Here is a 19,870-nt window from a genome sequence, read left to right as displayed (position 1 = left end):
GTCTTCTTTTAGATACCAGTACAGTTGTTTTATGTCAGGTATGAACCAGAAAAGCCAAAAGGCATGTCATACAATTTGAGTACAGATGAAATTAGAAATTTTTTAAAGTAGAAATTATTTTCTGTAATTGTTTCTTAATTTTTAGTATCTTACTGAAATTTTCATAATTAGTGAATGAAATCATTTTTTTTCAAAGCATTGACATTTGATCGTCCTACCTTCATTTACTCTTACATGGTATTTTTTCAATTTAGTGCTTTAGCAAAATTGAGTGAAAAAAAGCAAGCCTTCAATGCTTATAAAGTCCAGACAGAAAAAGAAGAAAAAGAAGAAGCAAGATCAAAATACAAAGAGGCTAAAGAATCCTTTCAGCGTTTTCTTGAGAATCATGAGAAAATGACTTCCACAACCAGATACAAGTAAGATTTTTAGTAATGCATGGTATATGTTTACTGCACTGTTTCTGTGCCATTTTTGTCAAGTGTAGTAACTAATCCAATATGGATGCTCATTAAAGCTAAGTAACTATGAGTTGGGGCAGTTTCGTAAGGTACAAGGTAAATCAGTGTTAAATGTGGAATTTGACTTTATAGACTTACTGAATTATTAATTAGAGACTAAAACAAAGGGGTAGATTAAATGTAATAATTAAAGCCTGACTTCTTTCTGCTTAATATAAGAACTGAGGGGTGCCTGAGTGGCTTCGTCAGTTAAGTATCTGACTCTTGATCTCAGCTCAGGTCTTGGTATCAGGGTTGTGAGTTCAGGCCCTGTATTGGGCTTGACACTAGGTGTGGAGCCTACTTAAAAAAAATACATATATATACACACACATACACAAACACACACATGTATATACACACACGTACACATACATGTATGTTATATATAATTTGAAATTTAACATTTTTGCAGTAAGTTAAGTTCATTTTCCATATGTACTTTCTTATTTTCCTGAATTTTCTAGAATAGCATTGGCAAAGTTTCTTCATTTCTTTAAATAGTCCAATTTTATATATTACCTAAATTTCTGGCAACTTTTTGAAGTCTGTAATTTAGTTCCATGGACAGTTTGTTAGTATCTGTAGCTACCCTAAGAAATAAAATCTTGACTACAAAACATGGCTCAATTAGAATTATCTGCTCCTTGGGTCACCTGGGTAGCTCAGTAGGTTAAGTGTCCAACTCTTGGTTTCACTTCAGGTCATGATCTCATGGTCATGAAATGGATCCCTACATCAGGATCCTTGCTCAGCTGAGCATCTGCTTGGGATTCTCCCTCTCCCTGCCTCTCCCTTCCTCTCTCACCCTCCTCATCCCTCTTTCTCTCACTCTCTCACGTAAATACTTTTTTTTTTTTTTTTTAAAGATTTTATTTATTTGACAGACAACAAAAGAGGGAACACAGTAGGGTGGGTGGGAAAAGGAGAAGCAGGCCTCTCGCTGAGCAGGTAGCCCGATGTGGGGCTCGATCCCAGGACCCCAGGATCATGACCTGACCTGAAGTCAGAAGCTTAACGACTGAGCCACCCAGACATCCTTCAAATAAATAAATCTTTAAAAAAGAAAAAAATTGCGGCACCTGGGTGGCTCAGTGGGTTAAACCTCTGCCTTCAGCTCAGGTCATGATCTCAGGGTCCTGGAATCAAGCCCCACGTCAGGCTCTCTGCTCAGCAGGGAGCCTGCTTCCCCCTCTCTCTGCACCGGCTGCTCTGCCTACTTGTGATCTCTGCCTGACAAATAAATAAATAAAATCTTAAAAAAAAAAAATTATCCACTCCATCTATAGGGAGGAATGGAGGCCTAAGCTATTTTGTTCATTTTCTATTATTTATCCAAGAGTTTTTCTGTATAATATACTCATGAATTCAGAGTGTTCATCGGGTGGTTTTAAGCTTACCATAAAATTAAAATAGCTTAAAATGAATTTTTATTGAGTAATACAGAGTAATGTTTAATTTTTCTACTAGAAAAGCTGAGCAAATGTTTGGAGAGATGGAAGTCTGGAATGCAATATCAGAACGTGATCGTCTTGAAATCTATGAAGATGTTTTATTCTTTCTTTCAAAAAAAGAAAAGGTATTATTCATTCTTAGTTAGTATTTATAGGTAAAACAAGATATTTCTTCATTCTGATTAGGAGTTATTTTATACCATGTCCATTTTTGTTTTGCTTTATTCAATTTATGTGGTGTAGCAGATCTCTTTATTAAAAGTTAGATTTATAAATGGATAGCTCCTGTAATAGTACTGATGTGGACACACGATGTGCAGATTTACCCAACTGTTACTTGAATTGTCGTTAACTGGCTATCTTCTGCCCACTTTTTTTTTTTTAACTCATTAGGTTTTTAAAATACTCAGTAATTTTGTTTGTAATGCATTTATGTAAGTTTTCTATAGAAAAATGTCAGTAATATATAATTGTTACCACTAAAAGGAGCTTGCAGGATTTAAAACACCTCATATCTATTTTATTATGCAGTAAGTTATGGGTTACCCATTCTTTTTTTAGTATATGTGCTGCCGAAGCGAGCACTGGGTTACCCATTCTTGAGATACATAGAAATGTAAGTATTAACAGAAATTTGAACATAACTGAAAGTGGTTGAAGACTGTGAAATTTGCCTATTGTGTGACTTGCTGATAGTAACTTTAGTTTTCGACTCCTTTCTATAATGCATAGTTATAGGAAGAGAGATTTATGGAGTTGTTGGGGAGATATGATTTCCAGATTCCAACTTCTTAAAGAGAGGTTAAAAAAAACAAAAAAAATTGAAGGTCGGCAGTTACCAGGTTAAGAAGTTTGACAGGATCATTGGAAAATTAGTGTTTATTTTTAAAAAGTTAATTTAAAGTAAATGGGTAACATGAAATTTGGGCATCATTTAGAATGTAAAGAAACTCACTGATTGCAGTTCAAATACCATACTTTCTTTGAACCTCAAATGTGTATTCATTCTTTTGATTTAGGAGCAAGCAAAGCAGTTACGGAAGAGAAACTGGGAAGCCTTAAAAAACATACTTGACAACATGGCTAATGTAACATACTCTACTACCTGGTCTGAAGCCCAGCAGTATCTGATGGATAATCCAACTTTTGCAGAAGATGAGGAATTGCAGAGTAAGAATATAAAGACTAATTAGGAGAAAGTTTTTTTAGAAGTCCAATAACAAAAAAATTCTTTCTTTTAGTATGAGATGACTAACTGAATTTTACACAATTGTTTTTTGTTGATTCCCGCCGCCTTTTTTTTTTTTTTTTTTAGGTTGGGGAGGGGCAGAGGAAAGGGGAAAGAAAGATTTTTTTTTTTTTTTTTTTTTTAAAGAGAGAGATCACAAGTAGGTGGAGAGGCAGTCAGAGAGAGGGGGGAAGCAGGCTCCCCGCTGAGCAGGGAACCCGATGCGGGGCTCGATCCCAGGACCCTGGGATCGTGACTGGAGCTGAAGGCAGAGGCTTAACCCACTGATCCACGCAGGTGCCCCAGAAAGAAAGATCTTAAGCAGACTGTCACACCCAGCCTGATGCAGGGTTCAGTCTCCCAGTGCTCTTCTTGAACTGAGCCAGAATCAAGAGTCAGAGACACTTACCCATCTGAGCCACCAGGAACCCCTTGTTTGTCCATTACTGATACGGGGTTTTGTTGGTTTCCAAGTAGAGTATGATTGAGTTTCATTATTCAAGTAGAAAATACTAACTTTATCAGATACTAAAATATTTGGTATGTTTGTCATAGATCAAGTCTGAATTGTTTTTTGCTATTTTAGTGTAATTTAGTTTGAACTAGATTAATTACCACAGTTTTATTCAGACTGTCTCCTTGAGGTAATGGCTTTAGAGATTTGCAAACACCAAAAATTGTATTAGCATTATCCTGCTTTAAGCTTACCCAGGTTCTTGTTCTGACTTACTAGTTGCTTTTTAAATTACAGCTTTGTGAATTACCCCTCTGAATACCATGCGTCATTCAGTGGGTGTTAGTAGGGCCTAAAATTCTATCCTCTGAAAAGCTGCTTCGGTGGTTGTAATGTTGCTGACAAATTTTACAGTAACATTTTTATTTTCCTTAACTGTGTCTTGTGCATGGTCTTCATTTCACCCTCGAATTCAAGGTATCTTTTAATGAGGTTGTTCGAATTTTTTAAAACATTTCCTATTTAGGGGCACCTGGGTAGCTCAGTAGGTTGAGCCTCTGCCTTCGGCTCAGGTCGAAATCTCAGGGTCCTGGGATCAAGCCCCGCATCAGGCTCTCTGCTCTGCAGGGAGCCTGCTTTCCCCTCTCTCTCTCTGCCTACTTGTGATCGCTCTCTGTCAAATAAATAAATAAAATCTAAAAAAAAAAAAAATTAAAAAATAAACATTTCCTATTTAGATGATTATGAGTCATATATGAGTTTAATTACAAGTGAATTTGAATTTAATTAAGGTGAATTTGAAATTTATAGAAAGTTAATGTAAATAAACTGCTTTCCTTACTGATACTGGACATTTTAACTTTTTTTTTAACTGGGAAAATCTCTAGACATGGATAAAGAAGATGCTTTAATTTGCTTTGAAGAACACATCCGAGCTTTAGAAAAGGAAGAAGAAGAAGAAAAACAGAAGAGTTTGCTGAGAGAAAGGAGAAGACAGCGTAAAAATAGAGAATCTTTTCAGGTAATTAAAAAAAATCTCTTTTCTATCTTAATTTCATACTGTGGTTAGTTTCAATAGTGATTGAAACAATTTTGAGACTCCCTCATCCCAGATCATTAACTTGGGCTTTGTGGAGGATCCATATACATTTAACTCAAGGAGAATAGCCATTTTAGGCCAGGGAAACATAAAAGGCTGTAGAAAATTTGATATTTAAGGTGAGCACTGATAAATCGATTAGTTTTCACTTGGGAAAGAGGAATAGCATGAGAGAAGACTGAAAAAAATATGTGTGATGAATCATTAATATTAGTTGACTTTTAGTGTCTAGAGAATAGTAGGGAATGATACGGGGTATATAGTTTGGGGATGGGCCATAGTTCTTAAATGCTGTACATAGAAGTTGAAATTGTATATTCTTTATGTCGGCCAGTGGCTCATTTTCATCTCCAGTTCCTTAACCTCTCGTTAATAGAGAATGTCATGGGGCACCTGGGTGGCTCAGTGGGTTAAAGCCTCTGCCTTCAGCTCAGGTCACGATCCCAGGGTCCCGGGATCGAGCCCTGCATCGAGCTCTCTGCTTAGCAGGGAGCATGCTTCCCACTCTCCCTCTACCTGCCCCTCTTCCTACTTGTGATCTCTGTCAAATAAATAAAATCTTTAAAAAAAAAAAAAGAATGTCATGGAGTAATGAGTTTTTGCATTTCATATTTCACCAGATTGCTCGTTTCAATAATATATTAATAGCAGTTAGCATTAACTGTTTATACCGCTATACATTTTAAATTGATATTCACTTAAATTTTTATGACAGCCTTCTAAGAATTGTTACTATTCTTGTTATATCCATTTATATAAAATAAGGAAATGGACTCGAGAGGCAAAATGACTTACCCAGATTCAGTGACTGAGTAGTGGAGCCAGAATTTATACAGTCTTTTTTTTTTTTTTTTTTTAAGATTTTATTTACTTGAGAGAGAGAACATGAGCAGGAAGACAGGGAGAGGAAGAAGCAGGCTACCTGCTGAGCAGGGAGTCCCACATGGGACTGGATCCCAGCACCTAAGGTCATGACCCAAGCCAAAGGCCAATGAGTAACCAGCTGAGCCACCTAGGATCTATTCCACTAAACACTGTATTAAGATAAATGGTAAATATAGTGACTTAGGTTTATTTCTCCTTTAATGATAACAGTTCTTTGGTGTTGGATAAGGCACATTGCCACTCCCTGAGGCAGGAGTACTCAAAACTTAATGTGCATCTAAATCATCCTGAGGACTTTTTTTTTTTTTTTTAATGTAATCTCTCTGCCCTATGTGGGGCTCAGACTCAACCCCAAGATTAAGATTCACATGCTCTACCAACTGAACCAGCCAGGCATCCCACCTAGAGGGCTTTTTTTTTAAAGATTTTATTTATTTATTTGACAGAGAGAGATCACAAGTAGGCAGAGAGGCAGGCAGAGAGAGAGGAAGGGAAGCAGGCTTCCTGCTGAGCAGCAAGCCCGATGCGGGACTCGATCCCAGGACTCTGGGATCATGACCTGAGCCGAAGGCAGCGGCTTAACCCACTGAGCCACCCAGGCGCCCCTCTAGAGGGCTTTTAAATAAACTCTTAATATCATGCCAAAGGTCACTAAACCATCTTAAATGCCATAGCCAAAAGCATTCCCTCTTTCCATGAAACCTTAACATTTCTTACTCTTAGGGGTTCTTTTATTGTAGTGGTTTCCTATAGGGTCATTCCAAGAATTCTTAAAACCACAGATTTCTGGAGCTTCACCCCTAGAATTTGATTCAGTACGTCTAGGGTAGGTTCTGAGAATGTACATTTCTAGGAAGTTTCTAGGTGATAGTGATGCTTCTGTCCTATACTTTGAGGATTGCCCTAGGCTATTAGCCTTTTATTCATAATTAGGAGTTTGTTGTTCACATTATCACATTTCAACTTGGAAGAACTTGAACGGATAGTTCTATTTTTTTAAAGCCAGTGATGTAGAAATTTTACTCTACTTCATACTCAGCTGCTGAGAATTTAGTCACATGACTACAACTAGATACAAAGGAGCCTGGAAAACCTACATTTTAACTGAACAATTTGTGCCTGAGAAGAAGGGAAGAGCATATTTTTAGGTTTTTTAATACTCTTCTGCAACCATTGAACTTTAAGGGTTCTCTCTCGTGAAGGTTTTGCAATGGTTTAAAATAAGGAGACCTTATGGGTCGTTTAGTCAAGCCTAAATTATGGCTATGTTTCTGATTACTGTTACTAAAACTGGTATCAGCATGTTACTTTGTTTTTGCATTTAAGAGTGTTGGAAGAGAAGTGGAGTGAAGTGATAGGTGTATAGTTTTATTCAGGACATTGATAGGCCTCATATAGGGTTTTAGTATTTTTAATTTTAGTAATCTTTAATTTTACCTAGTATATCTAAAATACTATTTTAATATGGAATTGGTATTTTTTAAAGAGGTTTTTTTTTTTTGTAATCTTCAAAATCATCATGTGTTATATACTGATGACATATCTCAGTTCAGACAAGCCACATCTTATGCACTTAGAAGCTACATTTGACCTGTGTCTACCATATTGAACAGTGCAGGCATAGAAATTTCACAAGCAGAATTTTGGACCATATTTCTTTAAAGACATTTGTTTATAGAAATAAACACCCTATGAATTTGGGGAAGTAGGAAGTGTGAAACTGTTGAGTACAAAAGTCCCAATATGTTGCCCTGAAAAATCAAATACTATAAATGGATAAAGAACAGAAATTGTAATAAGCATATAAAGATTTAGATTTAGGGTATAAAATTAACATGGAAGAAAGGAAATATGTTTTATTTATTTTTTGTTAGCTTTTATTTATTAACAAGAGTCGGGAAAGGCAGAGGGAGAAGCAAACTGAGCAGGGAGTCTGATGCGCTGCTTAATCTAGGATCCTGAAATATGCCCTGAGCCAAAGACAGGTGCTTAACTGACTGAGCCGCACAGGCACCCTAGGAAATGGGTTTTTAAATCAGATATGAGGTTGAGTCTTGGTTCTTCAAACTGCTCTGTGTATCACTTCAGTAAAATATATCCTCTTAGAGGCCCACATTTATTAATTTAAAAAAAAAAAAAAAAACAGAAAACAAAGAAAAAAACAGCCAGAACTTATTGGGTACTGTGTCTAAAAACAAAAAGTATATTTTACAGGAAACATGTAAACACATTCCTTAACCTTATTATCAGAGATGACATCTAATGTTTTTAGTTAACTTGTATTTCTATATATATTCTTTTAAACTGAAATAGTGTAGTTTTTCAAAGATCCTTTTCTCTGAAGTGCAGAAGAGGTTTTTGCCTTAAAGGAGATTTTACTTTAATCAAAGAGGAAGTATTCTTTGTACCTTGAACCTATTTGGGATCCATTGGTGCAAGAGTGTCAAATACTGCCTTTTTTAAATGTGTTTTGGTGTTACACTAATACTCCAATGTCCTTAAAGATACCTTTTCAGTAAAATGGGTTTTTATTATTGTTGGGTTTTCACTCCCCAGATATTTTTAGATGAACTGCACGAACATGGACAACTACATTCTATGTCATCCTGGATGGAATTGTATCCAACAATTAGTTCCGACATTAGATTTACTAATATGCTTGGTCAACCGGGTGAGATTCTTTTCTTCCCAATTTATAGTTATGATAGTAGTTGGGATGGGCCAGAGAGGCAGGTGGTTGTGTTGGTGAATGGAAGGGTGCTTTATTTTGTTTTATAAACAAAAAAGTAATTGCAGCTCTTTGGTTAGAGCTAGCTTTTGACTTCTTTAGTTTTTTCATTAGGATCAACTGCACTTGACCTTTTCAAGTTTTATGTTGAGGATCTTAAAGCACGTTATCATGATGAGAAGAAAATAATAAAAGACATTCTAAAGGTAAACACTACACTTACTATTTACTGTTAATCTGTAGTATATTTTAATTATAGACCTTGATACTGTGTTTCTTTGATTTATGTGTTATTAGTGTTGACAAGATTTCTCTTTCCTAGGATAAAGGATTTGTAGTCGAAGTTAATACTACTTTTGAAGACTTTGTGGCCATAATCAGTTCAACTAAAAGGTCAACCACATTAGATGCCGGAAATATTAAGTTGGCTTTCAACAGTGTAAGTTATCTTTACTATGAAAAACAATTAGCTTTACGTTTGTACTAAATGACTACTTTAGTACAGCTTTTAATATATTCAGCTAAAAGTACTTCAGCTGTAGGGTACTGAAATGAGGGCATGTGACTAGGATTTTACTTAGTAGTAAAGTAAAAGAAAATAATTATTTAGATGATTGGCTAATGATGAAGTTTTCTGGTGTCATAAATTGGCTCATTACTTATAAATGATGGAAGAGTGCTTAAATTAAGAATTACTTCAATTGTACTATTATAACTGATTAAATATGATTTTCTAAAAGTTACTAGAAAAGGCAGAAGCCCGTGAACGCGAACGAGAAAAAGAGGAGGCTCGGAAAATGAAACGAAAAGAATCTGCATTTAAGAGTATGTTGAAACAAGCTACTCCTCCAATAGAATTGGATGCTGTCTGGGAAGATGTATGTATGAATGTAAATTCTTTCTAATAATCTGTTTGCTTTACGATTGAAGATAAAAATATCGTTAATTCCCTTCCCATTTTGTAGCCACAAAAAGAAGCTGAATTATTTGTAGGGTATAAATTAAATATACTGAGAATATAAATTCAGTTCTGACCCTGCATTTAGGAATATTTATTGAAAATGGTTTGGACTTAAGAGGAAAAGAAATTTAACACACTTTGAGGGGATGGAGCTGTCATAGTTTCCTCTTGCTGTTGTGATTCTTGTTAGTCATATTGGTATACTTTTCTTGGTATTCATGTACTCCTACCTGAATTTTTCAGATCCGGGAGAGATTTGTAAAAGAGCCAGCATTTGAGGACATAACTCTAGAGTCGGAAAGAAAACGAATATTTAAAGATTTTATGCATGTGCTTGAGGTAATTTTAGTATTCTTATAATTAACTCCACTGTTGCAAAATAAGTTAAACTGTAAACAAAAAATGAATTTAGATTGATCAGAGTATCTTGCTTAAATTATACTGCTTCAAATGTCATTATCTGAGATGGTTAAGGAAGTGATTTTTCTATAGAACCTGCCTTTAAGTAAAATAAATAGCTTGCATGTAAATATAAAGATGTGTTTGTAGAGACAGTTCATATTTATTTCATGTCTTTGCAGTGTTTTAGAATTGAGTTCTGTAATTACTGGTAAACCTCAAGTAAAATAAACAACTTTTTAAGCACACATTTCAAATACTACACTGTCAGATGTGTTCAGTGCACGAGGAGGTCTGGAAGATAATGTAATAAGTAGTAAGTTTTTGTTAAAATAACTAAAGATACAATTGTAAGAAGTTACTCCCATTAGCTGAATAAGGGTATTTTGATGAAGATTTTAGGTGGCTACTTGTATATAGTAAATATGCTAAGTAGACTAGTAATTACTGAATAAAAACATTTGGTGCTTATACAGGGCCAGGCATTGTTCTAATAATTTTACAAGCACTGCATATATGAACTTAGTCCTCACAACAACCCTGTGAAGTTACAGATGAGCAAACTGAGGTAAAGAGAAGTAATTTACAGGGAAAGGATTCTAGCCCAGGCTGTTTTACTCCAGGGTCAGTGCTTTTAAAAAGTAAAATGCTACCCTGCCAGTTTTGGACATAGGGATACTTGACAACACGCTGAAAGCTGGCATATATTTAGTATTAGAATGTTGGCTTCTTAGGGTCATTGGTCACTGCAGGTCACTTAATTTTCTATTCACTCTTACCTTGGGTTTCTTGTTCTTAATGAATTTCAGTGTTGACAACAGTTTGCCCTGTTAACATGTATCCACATGCACCTTTAATAATCTAGCTGCCTCTAGATCTAGTCCTGTTGGCCTCTGAGTCTTTTCAAAGTGTGTTTGTGAGCAGCAGCATCTACTACATTACCTGGGAGCTTTTTAATAATTCAGAAACTCACGCCCCATTGGTAAAAATCCTGCATCAGAATCATCATTTCAACAGGATTCTCAAGCACTAGAATAGAATGTACATTTAATTTTGAGAAGCTCTACTCTAGCTAGTATCTTAACATTGTCCCCCAGTTCATAATCATCAAGATTCTCTGGTGACCTGTGCTGGGAGTAAAGTGGTGAGGTCATAAATGGAGTTTAAGATTGTAGTATAGGGAAGGGCCAATTACATTGGAATAAGTTTTTGGCCCTTAGTAATCTGAGTCTTGGAGTTAGAAAAGGAGAAAGAATTTAGCATTCAGTGACATAGAGTAAAAGGAGCTTCCCTGCTGAGTCAGATGTTTTATTTCCATTTGTAAACCAGAGCAGAATTATTTTCAAATCCATAGATAAGTTTGGGGGCAAGGAGCTTTTACTGTAGCATTAATAAATGAATTAAAACCCATAGAGACAACATTTCCTTTTCTGATTTCATGTGGTGTTAGAGTTAGATTATCTTTGGAGGTCTTAATGTTTGACTAGGGAGAGAATACTCCTCCTTGCGTGGAGAAAAAAAGGATTAGATTTTGCTTTATTCTGAGACCAACCTCCTCTATCTTAGTTCAAGGATAACTCTGAGGTAGTTCTTTTCCAGGGTGTGCCAAGCCTAGCTCAGTGACCAAAGCCAGATTCATCAGAAAAACCATGTTTGAATGTAATTTTATTTCATTGGTTTTGAAAGTAGTGTGACAGATTATGCCTTTCTGGAGTATATCACTTGTCCTACTAAAGCATACCATTCTCATTCCTACAGGAAGTGCTTTCTTTCTTAATACTTGATTGTTTTTAGATGTCAGAATGAGTGGGTATAGAATGATTAGGGAGGAACAGAACATTTAACTGCTAATTCTTTGCAGTTTCTAGGAAGTACATCCTAAATGTGCAAAATGAGAGTAAGATTTTTTTACTCTAATAAACTTGTTTTGTATAGTGTTTAAAAATTCTTTATGATCTGCTTCTAAAGTAAACTTTTAAAATTCTTTTCCTTTTGCCCCTTTAGCATGAATGTCAACATCATCATTCAAAGAACAAGAAACATTCTAAGAAATCTAAAAAACATCACAGGAAACGTTCCCGCTCTAGATCGGTAAGGAAGTTTATTATGGGTACTATTGAGTGTATTGAAATCTTTATAAATAACATTATGAATGAAATTATTATATGTATTCTATAGGGATCAGATTCAGATGATGATGACAGCCATTCAAAGAAAAAAAGACAGCGATCAGAGTCTCGGTCTGCCTCAGAACACTCTTCTAGTGCTGAGTCTGGTAAGCATTTCTTTTAACTTAAATAGGATCACTGACACTGGGGGGCGCTGTCGCTCAAGGGTACTTCTTGGTCCTGATCTCCCCTGAGATTGAACCCTTGCTCAGCAAGGAGTCTGCTTAAGACACTGTCTCCTTCTCCCTCTGTACTGTCCCCCTCACACTCCAAAATAAAACTTCAAAGAAAAAAAAAAATCATTGGCACTTGGATGTCCTCAAATTCAGACTGGTTTTTTTTTTCTGTTCATGCTGCTTAGAGAGAAGTTATAAGAAGTCAAAAAAACATAAGAAGAAAAGCAAGAAGAGGAGACATAAATCTGTAAGCAAGCTTTTGTTATACTACACTTAGGTTGTTTTAGTCCTTAACTTGTTCAGTGGCAGTAGAACCCTTTTTTGCCTAGTCCTGTGCAGTCCAGGACACCTAAACTCAGGAATTACATAGTTTGTCTTTACCATAATCTTCCATTAAAATATTCTAGTGAGCTTTGAAAATAAACACACATCAGTGTTAAGATTCCCACTCTGGCTTTTTAAAGTAATCTTAGAGAAAGACCTAAGTATGTGTGTATGTGTTGCAGCTGTGGTGAGAATCACAAGTTTAAATAGTTCTTAATTTTACATATGCATCAAGATACCCTCAGGAACTTTTTCAAAATACAAGTGACTGGATATTTACTACCTCTTGAATGAGATTTTTTTCTTCATGCTGCTCACTCGAATTTATACGTATCTAAGAAAGGACCACTTACTTGGGCAGAGACATTGCACTTTAAATCTTGCTTTTCAGGGCACCAAGGTGGCTCAGTCAGTTGAGCATCCACCCCACACTTGATTTCTGCTCAGATCACGATCTCAGGGTCATGGGATTGGGTTCTGTGCTCATCACGGAATCTGCTGAAGATTCTCTTTCTCCCTCTCTCTTTTTGCCACTCCCCGTGCTCACGTGTGCTTTAAATAAATAAAATCTTTAAAAAATAATAGTCCTGCTTTCAGTTGCAATTTTGAGGAAAGAATTTATTGTATAATAGTCAGCCTGTTAGATGACTAAGCTAATCACAGCATTCTGTATCTATATCTGAATAAATCAACAAATACTGGGTTGGCAGAAAATGTAATGTTTGTCTACATTTACATAATAGATATAATCCTATCTTGTGTGCTTTCTTCCCTAATTTAGTGAAGCTCTTTTGTGATGTTACTGAATCTCAGAATGTCATCCTTCCAATGAATCTTAGAAATATTAGAATCCTTGAGGTTAATAATTCAAATATCACCATACTTAGGAACACATGCCCTATAATACATGGATGTTCTTAAATATGACCTATTATGGAGATAGTAAACAGTGGTATCCTCATCAAAATGCTAGTGATATTTTTTATTTACACAGGATTCTCCAGAGTCAGATGCTGAACGAGAAAAGGATAAAAAAGAAAAAGACCGAGAAAATGAAAAAGATAGAACTAGACAAAGATCAGAATCAAAACACAAATCACCTAAGAAAAAGACTGGAAAGGATTCTGTAAGTATTTAGAATTATTTCATACCTGTGATTCCAAAATATAAAAATGGATATTGTGGTTTATATCACATTTAATAGACTTTTTGCAGGTTGGCTACCATTTGAAGAAAACAATGAAAATTCAATTTACCTCTTACACAAAATAACTTTCTAACATACCTGCTGCAAGTGTTCTGAGTTGTCTGTTTCTCAAAAAATAAGTCTCCCATGACTTTTGTTTGTAAAAGTCTTACTTTGTAAGTCGTAAGGAGTACCACTGGACATTTTCTACCTGATTTTTAAGGAATATGGGACTCAGATTGGGGGTTCTCCACATGTGCTCAGACATCAGTACTACTAAATCTAGTTTCAAAAGGTAGCATTCCAGTAACTTTTAGGAGTAGTCACTGTGAGGGAAGAGGTAAGGGCAAAGGTATAGGAGGGGGACTACACGCCAGAATTAACATTTTAATATCAAATTACAGTAGCCTTTTTAGTTTCCATCTGTGTGGGTATGTATATAAGACAGCGAAGTAACACAAGCCTTCTTAGCAGGAGTAATGCCCCTAAATGGACCCATGGAGAGTTTAGTTTAAACTCTAGTTCGGATAAGCCCTGGTCCTCCCTCTGGGTATTGTGATTCCGTTGATACAGAGGTTCTTTTTAAAAGGTGCCCTGGTGAGTTTGAAGCATGCCCTTGGTGAATGAAGATTTCCTAAATACTTAATAGCAGCTTAACAGTTTTCTTCTTTGTAGTCAGTTCATCTGTCTCCTTCCATTTAGAGATTTCATTTAACTATTTTTTTAATGTTTTATGTTTTTCACAAATAGTACAATATTAATTTCTTTAATTGTTTTTCAGCCTAAGTAATGTCCTCCTCATAAATTTTAAATGTTTATCCTTAAAAATCTTAAGTTTTTATCTAAGGATGGTATGCTCAAAGCATAATACATTTCTGTAATATAAAACACTTAGAAGGCAACCAAGAATCTACAAAATTAACAAGGAATATAGTGCCTTAGGAAATGAGCACCTAGCTTTATTAAATGGAAACAAAATGTTTTATATTCAGTTGTGTAAGAGGAAGGGAAAGAAACCATGGTTTACCATTCTGCCTGATTTATATATTAATGCAAAATGAAAGTAGCACCATATAAAAGTCTTGTCCTGAATTCTACCCTATAAAACCAGGGAGTAGTTAGCAACTCATTGGGAGGCTTTTGGGAAAGAGCAGTCCTAAACCCTGTGATGGACTTGTTTCTGTGGAAGACAATCCATGTATTTTGGTTCCTTTTTCTCAAAGTTTCAATACTACTTAACCTTTTGAGTACTGACATTAAATGTAATTGTATTCAATGTCTTTTCAGGGGAATTGGGATACTTCTGGCAGTGAACTAAGTGAAGGGGAATTGGAAAAGCGCAGAAGGACCCTTTTGGAGCAACTGGATGATGATCAATAAATTATACCAAATATATGTTTACAGTATGATTTAAAGTCGAATTCAGACCAGGGACTCTATTTTAAAGTTCAATTGAAATAACACTGGGTTTTAATTATATCACAGGAAAAAAAAAGTGCATTTAAGTATTGTTATTGTGGACTTTATAAAAAGCAAAGGAAATTGAAAATAACTTTTGATTCTGTATCAAGAATCATATTTTCATACGGTCATAACTGTCTTTCTGTGACCCTTTCATAGGGCACTGCAGGATGGATTAAAGGTGGCAATTTACTGATAACTGCAGATGTCTCTACTTTGTTCTGAACTCTGAGTCATGAGGCGATTTGATTTACTTGATAGAAGTTGGATTTTGAAGATATAATGAAAATTTTTTTGATATTTAGTAGTACAAAAAAAGCACCAGCAACTGACAAAACTGCTTTTTTGTGCACTACCCAACTGGTTCAAGCTGATATGATCTTTTATGGTGAACGCAGAAATAGGTGTTCTTAATGGAAACCTGGTAGACCCTTAACGATAGTGGTGCTAATGAGCACTACTATAATAAAGCCACCGTTATTTTTTATGAAACATCTGAATACGTTTTAAAAAAGGCTATTGTGAGGGCATTATTTTGAGGTGATGTTTAAAAAGTTAACATCAAATCAAATTGTAAATTAGTTTAAATATATTGCCTTAAGGACCTACTAAAGAATGTGCCACCGTACTTTAAGTGATAGTTGCAATATCCTTGTCTGAAACAGAAATCAGTGTGGACTTAAACATTTTCTTTAACAGTTGTCTTTTTTTTTTTTAATCCGATCTTTTTTTTTCATTGAGGAAGTCTTTTACCTTCCCTATTCACTGAGAAGTATTGACTTCGTGGTACACATTCTAAAGCATTTCTGATTTGAATATTTTTGTACATTTTTATCAATTATTAAACCTTCTCTTCTAGCGTGTACTAGTATTTATTTCTACTTAAACTACTCAGCTCTAAAAAAAAGTTGTATGATCATTTAAAGATACTAAATCCTTGAAATTTTGCTTCATCTTACCCACATAGCTAGGTTCCTTTCCTTTTTAATATTTAAGAATATTATAAATCCGTACATTTGAGGCCCCTGTAATTTGTTTTTGATCTACAAATTTCCTATAGAAAACTTTAGAGAGGCAATGGTTTGAAGCTAGAATACTCTTTACATGCTAACTTTTGAAGGTTGGTAATGTAATTTATACTATTTTCCTTCAGTGCAGGAGATTTTTTTAATGAGTAAATTTTAGCACATAGTCTTTGGCATTAGATATTTTTTTATTTTGGACACTTCGAGCGATCCTATTTCAAGTTGGAATTTAGAAGAACAAAAATTAATTCATTTTTTTTTTCCTTCACCATTCTAATGAATTTGAGAAGTTCAAATGACCAGGACTGCTTTTTCCCATCCCTGCGTACTTTTGCAATTAAATCTAGCATCCACTGTTGAAAGCCTCAAAAAAGGGTGGGCGTGGGGGTTATTTCTAAACTTTTCTCTGCCAAGTCATTTTTCTGCTGTGAAAACGGACATGACTGTGGAAAATGAGAATCACTATCCTTAGAAGATGTGAAGTGATCAAGTTGCTTGCTTAAGGTTAGTCTCTTATTGTATATTAGAACCAAAAAATATAACAACTTTGGCAATCGGGAGTTGCCTAGATTTAATTTTCAGAGGCCTCATAATGAGTTAATATTGCTAATCATGTCAGACACTTGACATGGAAGTCAGTGGCAAAATCTTCAAAATGCATATGATACTGGCAGAAATACTAGTGGTGTTTCATAAGAGAATTTAATTTAGAATCTGTAAAATTTTGTTTTAATTCCATGAGTGATCATTTTTTTAAGTGCAACTTTAAAGTTTTAATTTTTCTATTTAAATAAAAAGTTACTGATATGTTTTAGCATGTCCTCAAAATAGATTTCTGTATTTCTTAGAGATACTGTCTTATCACCTCAAATTCTTGCAATACAAATTCAAGTTTCTCTATAGTTCACCCATGAAAATTATCTGACCTAAAAACAAAACTATTGAATAAATGGCTACTCAAAATATAACGACATTATAAAAGATCTAATTGAAGTGACTGTAATCCTTGTCTACCTTTAGTGATCCCATCAAATGGGATTTAGTTACCAAAAGATACTATACAGTCTGAAGTCACAGGTGATAGGAAGATTAGGTTTCTAAATTTTCAGTCTGGTAAAAGCTGAAATGTCTTAGAATATTGGTTCTGTTAAATAGATGTTCAAAAAGTGAACACATTTGTTCAAGCCGGAAAGTGTGTTTATTTTTAGATGAGGGGAAGTTATACGTTCAGGTAAGCATCAGACTGGTAAATGTTGAGGGTTTTTCTTCCCTCTGTGTCATTAATTGGTTAAATTTACTAATACATTTATTATCCTAGTAGTCAAAATCAGAATCTCCAATATTTGATGTTTTTGTTTTCTCCCAGTCCAGTAATTCCTATATGGGAAAATTGAATTTGTATGAAAAGTTAGTCAAGTATGATGAATTCTTTGCACTTCCCCAAGTTTGTTTAAATAACTTAATGCTTTTAAAAAATAAAAGCAATGCTCCTACTTTTTTTTTTTTAACACAGCAAGGCTATTTCATTATTACCCAAGGCAGCTTCAAAAATACAGATTATTCATGTTTTTCAATAATAAAAACTTCATATATGCCTCCCAGTAAATTTTGAAAATGATCAGTGTCACATCTTGACTTTTGCTAATTGGGCCTCATTTTATACAGCTATAAAAATGGCCTAGAGTAAAGCTCTATTCATAGTGGTAGAGTGAAGAAACTGTAAAAACTGAAATGTCTCTCTGTACATTTTTCTGGAAAGACAGTCCATAATTTTCTTTTACCAAAGGGCCTGTATTCTGTGTTAAGAAGCATTTGCCTGGATGATCCCGGTTTTCTTCCAGTGTTAAAGGTCAACTCAGTGCTGACTAGGCAGCCACTTTTCTTTTTGCATCAGAAAGGGGTAGCCATATGGGGTTTGGGGGGCTTTTTTGTTTTTTGTTTTGTTTTTAAGCCTAGATGCTATTTGAGAGAGAACGGCTTCCAATCAAATAGTACCCAGGGAAGAGTGATGAATGCTATAAGTTTATAGAATATTTAAGAATATTATGTAATTTAAATGTAAATTACAAAACTAAGGAACCAAATAAACATTTCTAAAAGCAAAATGAGGCAAATCACATTAATTGCTTGTATCTTAAATCAGACTTTTCTTTTCCCTTGGGGATGTATCTCTCTCAGTATCAGGTACAATTTTAATTCTTTTACATTCTCTTAAGTAAAACCACTCATTTTAAATAAAGAAAAAGCAAAATAATGTCATGAGTAATTTTTCATGGAATTGTGTTCTAAGTAGGCTTACAATTTTACTTTGTGGTTCTGGTAATGGCATATACTAGTCTAATAATTCTTTATTAAATCTTAACCTTGCTCTTACATTTTTCAGTTGTGTTAACATAAATGGTGGTCAGGTTCCTTGGAGACAGGGATTTGTGTTTCATTTACTGTTATACCCTGTGGATTAGGACAGTTCCTGGCACATTGTAGGCCTATACTGAATGACTGTAAAATAGTTGGCAGATACATTCAGCATCCATGGTACCAAGCAACTGTATGAGAGAGCTTGAAAAAGCATCATCGCAATAAACTGTACTAACCCACAACTAAAGCCACATACATAATTGAAGTGCACCACTGAAGATAACTTCTGGTGGCTTTATCTTTTACTACAGAAATTTCCAAAAGCTTGTTAGCAAGAACATATAACTTCCCTGTTTCTGAGTAGGAAAGGAAATCCCTTGTGATGATTTGAAATGTAGCTTTTCATATTCATAAATTAAGATACCATAGTAGTTTAAAAGTAGTAAACTTCTGTTTGAAGAGCTAATGTTTAGCTAGGCCAGAGCTAGTGTTAAAGGCCATACTTGGAAACAGCAACAAAATTCCCAAATTCTAAATTGAGAACTAATCATTTCAGGCTATTTCCAACAAAGGGTGAGGTATGGGAAGTGAGATGATTTTGCTGCAAGTACCCACACACTCCCCCAGCCCTTCCTTTATTTAGCGTGTCTCCCTTGCATAAGTTCCTTAATTGTAGATTTTCTATGCTTTTCAAAAAACTGGCTATATAGAAATTGCTTTTGTGACTCAATATAATCTACACTTCAAGGCCATCTCGTTATTGTTAATGATTGGTAAGTGCCCCAGGTGTTATGGCCTAGGTTGATGTTTGCATTTCAGGGGAACTAGCTAACCCCCACCCCCACCCCAGTTCTCATTCATAGACTGAAATAGAGTGGCTGCCTAATCAGATCATAATCCAACTAAGCCATTTCTTGATGCCCTTTTATGCTGTTCCTTGGGGCATCTAAAATGTCTATATATAAATACTCCTTTATTTTGGTCCTGCCTGAAATTTGGTAGGTTTGGTCTCTTGCCTACCTCTCTACAACTTAACAGAAGATTTGTTCTGAAAGGTGAGTAATGATAAGGGGGAACAAGTTTCTATTTTCTCTGTTTGTAATTACCAGATTTTCTCTGTTTATATATTGTTCTGATGTAAAGAACCTAAATAGTTATATAAAATTAGACCTTTTGTAAATAAATATAATTTATTAGAAAAGATGGCATCTTTTACTAAGTTGGATTTGTGTCCGCTTTTTCCTTTAAGTACCCCTTCTCCTATGCAGTTCTTTGCTGTGAGATGCTAGAGGCCCGCATTCTGTTTCTCAGTGTAAAACTTGCCTCTATAAAAAAAAAAAAAAACCACCTAGATCAAAGAAAGTATATCTAAACTTCTTGCATTTGTTTCTTGCTTCGAATTTTTTTCTTGGAATTAGATCAGGTATTAGTTTTAAGAGAAATGAAACACTATCAGATTAATCC

At 35.0% G+C, this 19,870-nt stretch overlaps 1 protein-coding gene across 8 annotated transcripts in view; it reads left to right on the top strand.

The window, feature by feature from the left end:
- The window catches only part of PRPF40A (pre-mRNA processing factor 40 homolog A), a 55,964-nt gene extending 40,078 nt beyond the window's left edge, over positions 1–15,886 (top strand). For 4 of the 8 annotated variants that reach the window (XM_047721729.1, XM_047721727.1, XM_047721734.1 and 1 more), the window contains 14 exons: positions 255–419; positions 1,971–2,079; positions 2,974–3,124; positions 4,524–4,657; positions 8,177–8,291; positions 8,451–8,554; positions 8,671–8,787; positions 9,089–9,226; positions 9,553–9,648; positions 11,713–11,799; positions 11,887–11,983; positions 12,238–12,299; positions 13,371–13,502; positions 14,850–15,886. In XM_047721729.1, the coding sequence (XP_047577685.1) occupies positions 255–419; positions 1,971–2,079; positions 2,974–3,124; positions 4,524–4,657; positions 8,177–8,291; positions 8,451–8,554; positions 8,671–8,787; positions 9,089–9,226; positions 9,553–9,648; positions 11,713–11,799; positions 11,887–11,983; positions 12,238–12,299; positions 13,371–13,502; positions 14,850–14,942 (1,600 nt within the window). In that variant the 3' untranslated portion in view covers positions 14,943–15,886. The remainder of the gene's footprint in view (positions 1–254; positions 420–1,970; positions 2,080–2,973; positions 3,125–4,523; positions 4,658–8,176; positions 8,292–8,450; positions 8,555–8,670; positions 8,788–9,088; positions 9,227–9,552; positions 9,649–11,712; positions 11,800–11,886; positions 11,984–12,237; positions 12,300–13,370; positions 13,503–14,849) is intronic. The other 4 variants (XM_047721730.1, XM_047721728.1, XM_047721735.1 and 1 more) reach the window with 1 other exon arrangement.
- Positions 15,887–19,870: the final 3,984 nt, after the last annotated feature.

This window comes from Lutra lutra, chromosome 3 (assembly GCF_902655055.1).
Source record: "Lutra lutra chromosome 3, mLutLut1.2, whole genome shotgun sequence".
Taxonomy (NCBI): domain Eukaryota; kingdom Metazoa; phylum Chordata; class Mammalia; order Carnivora; family Mustelidae; genus Lutra; species Lutra lutra.
The sequence above is the reverse complement of the archived record's forward strand: the minus strand, read 5'-3'. Positions and strand labels throughout refer to the sequence as shown.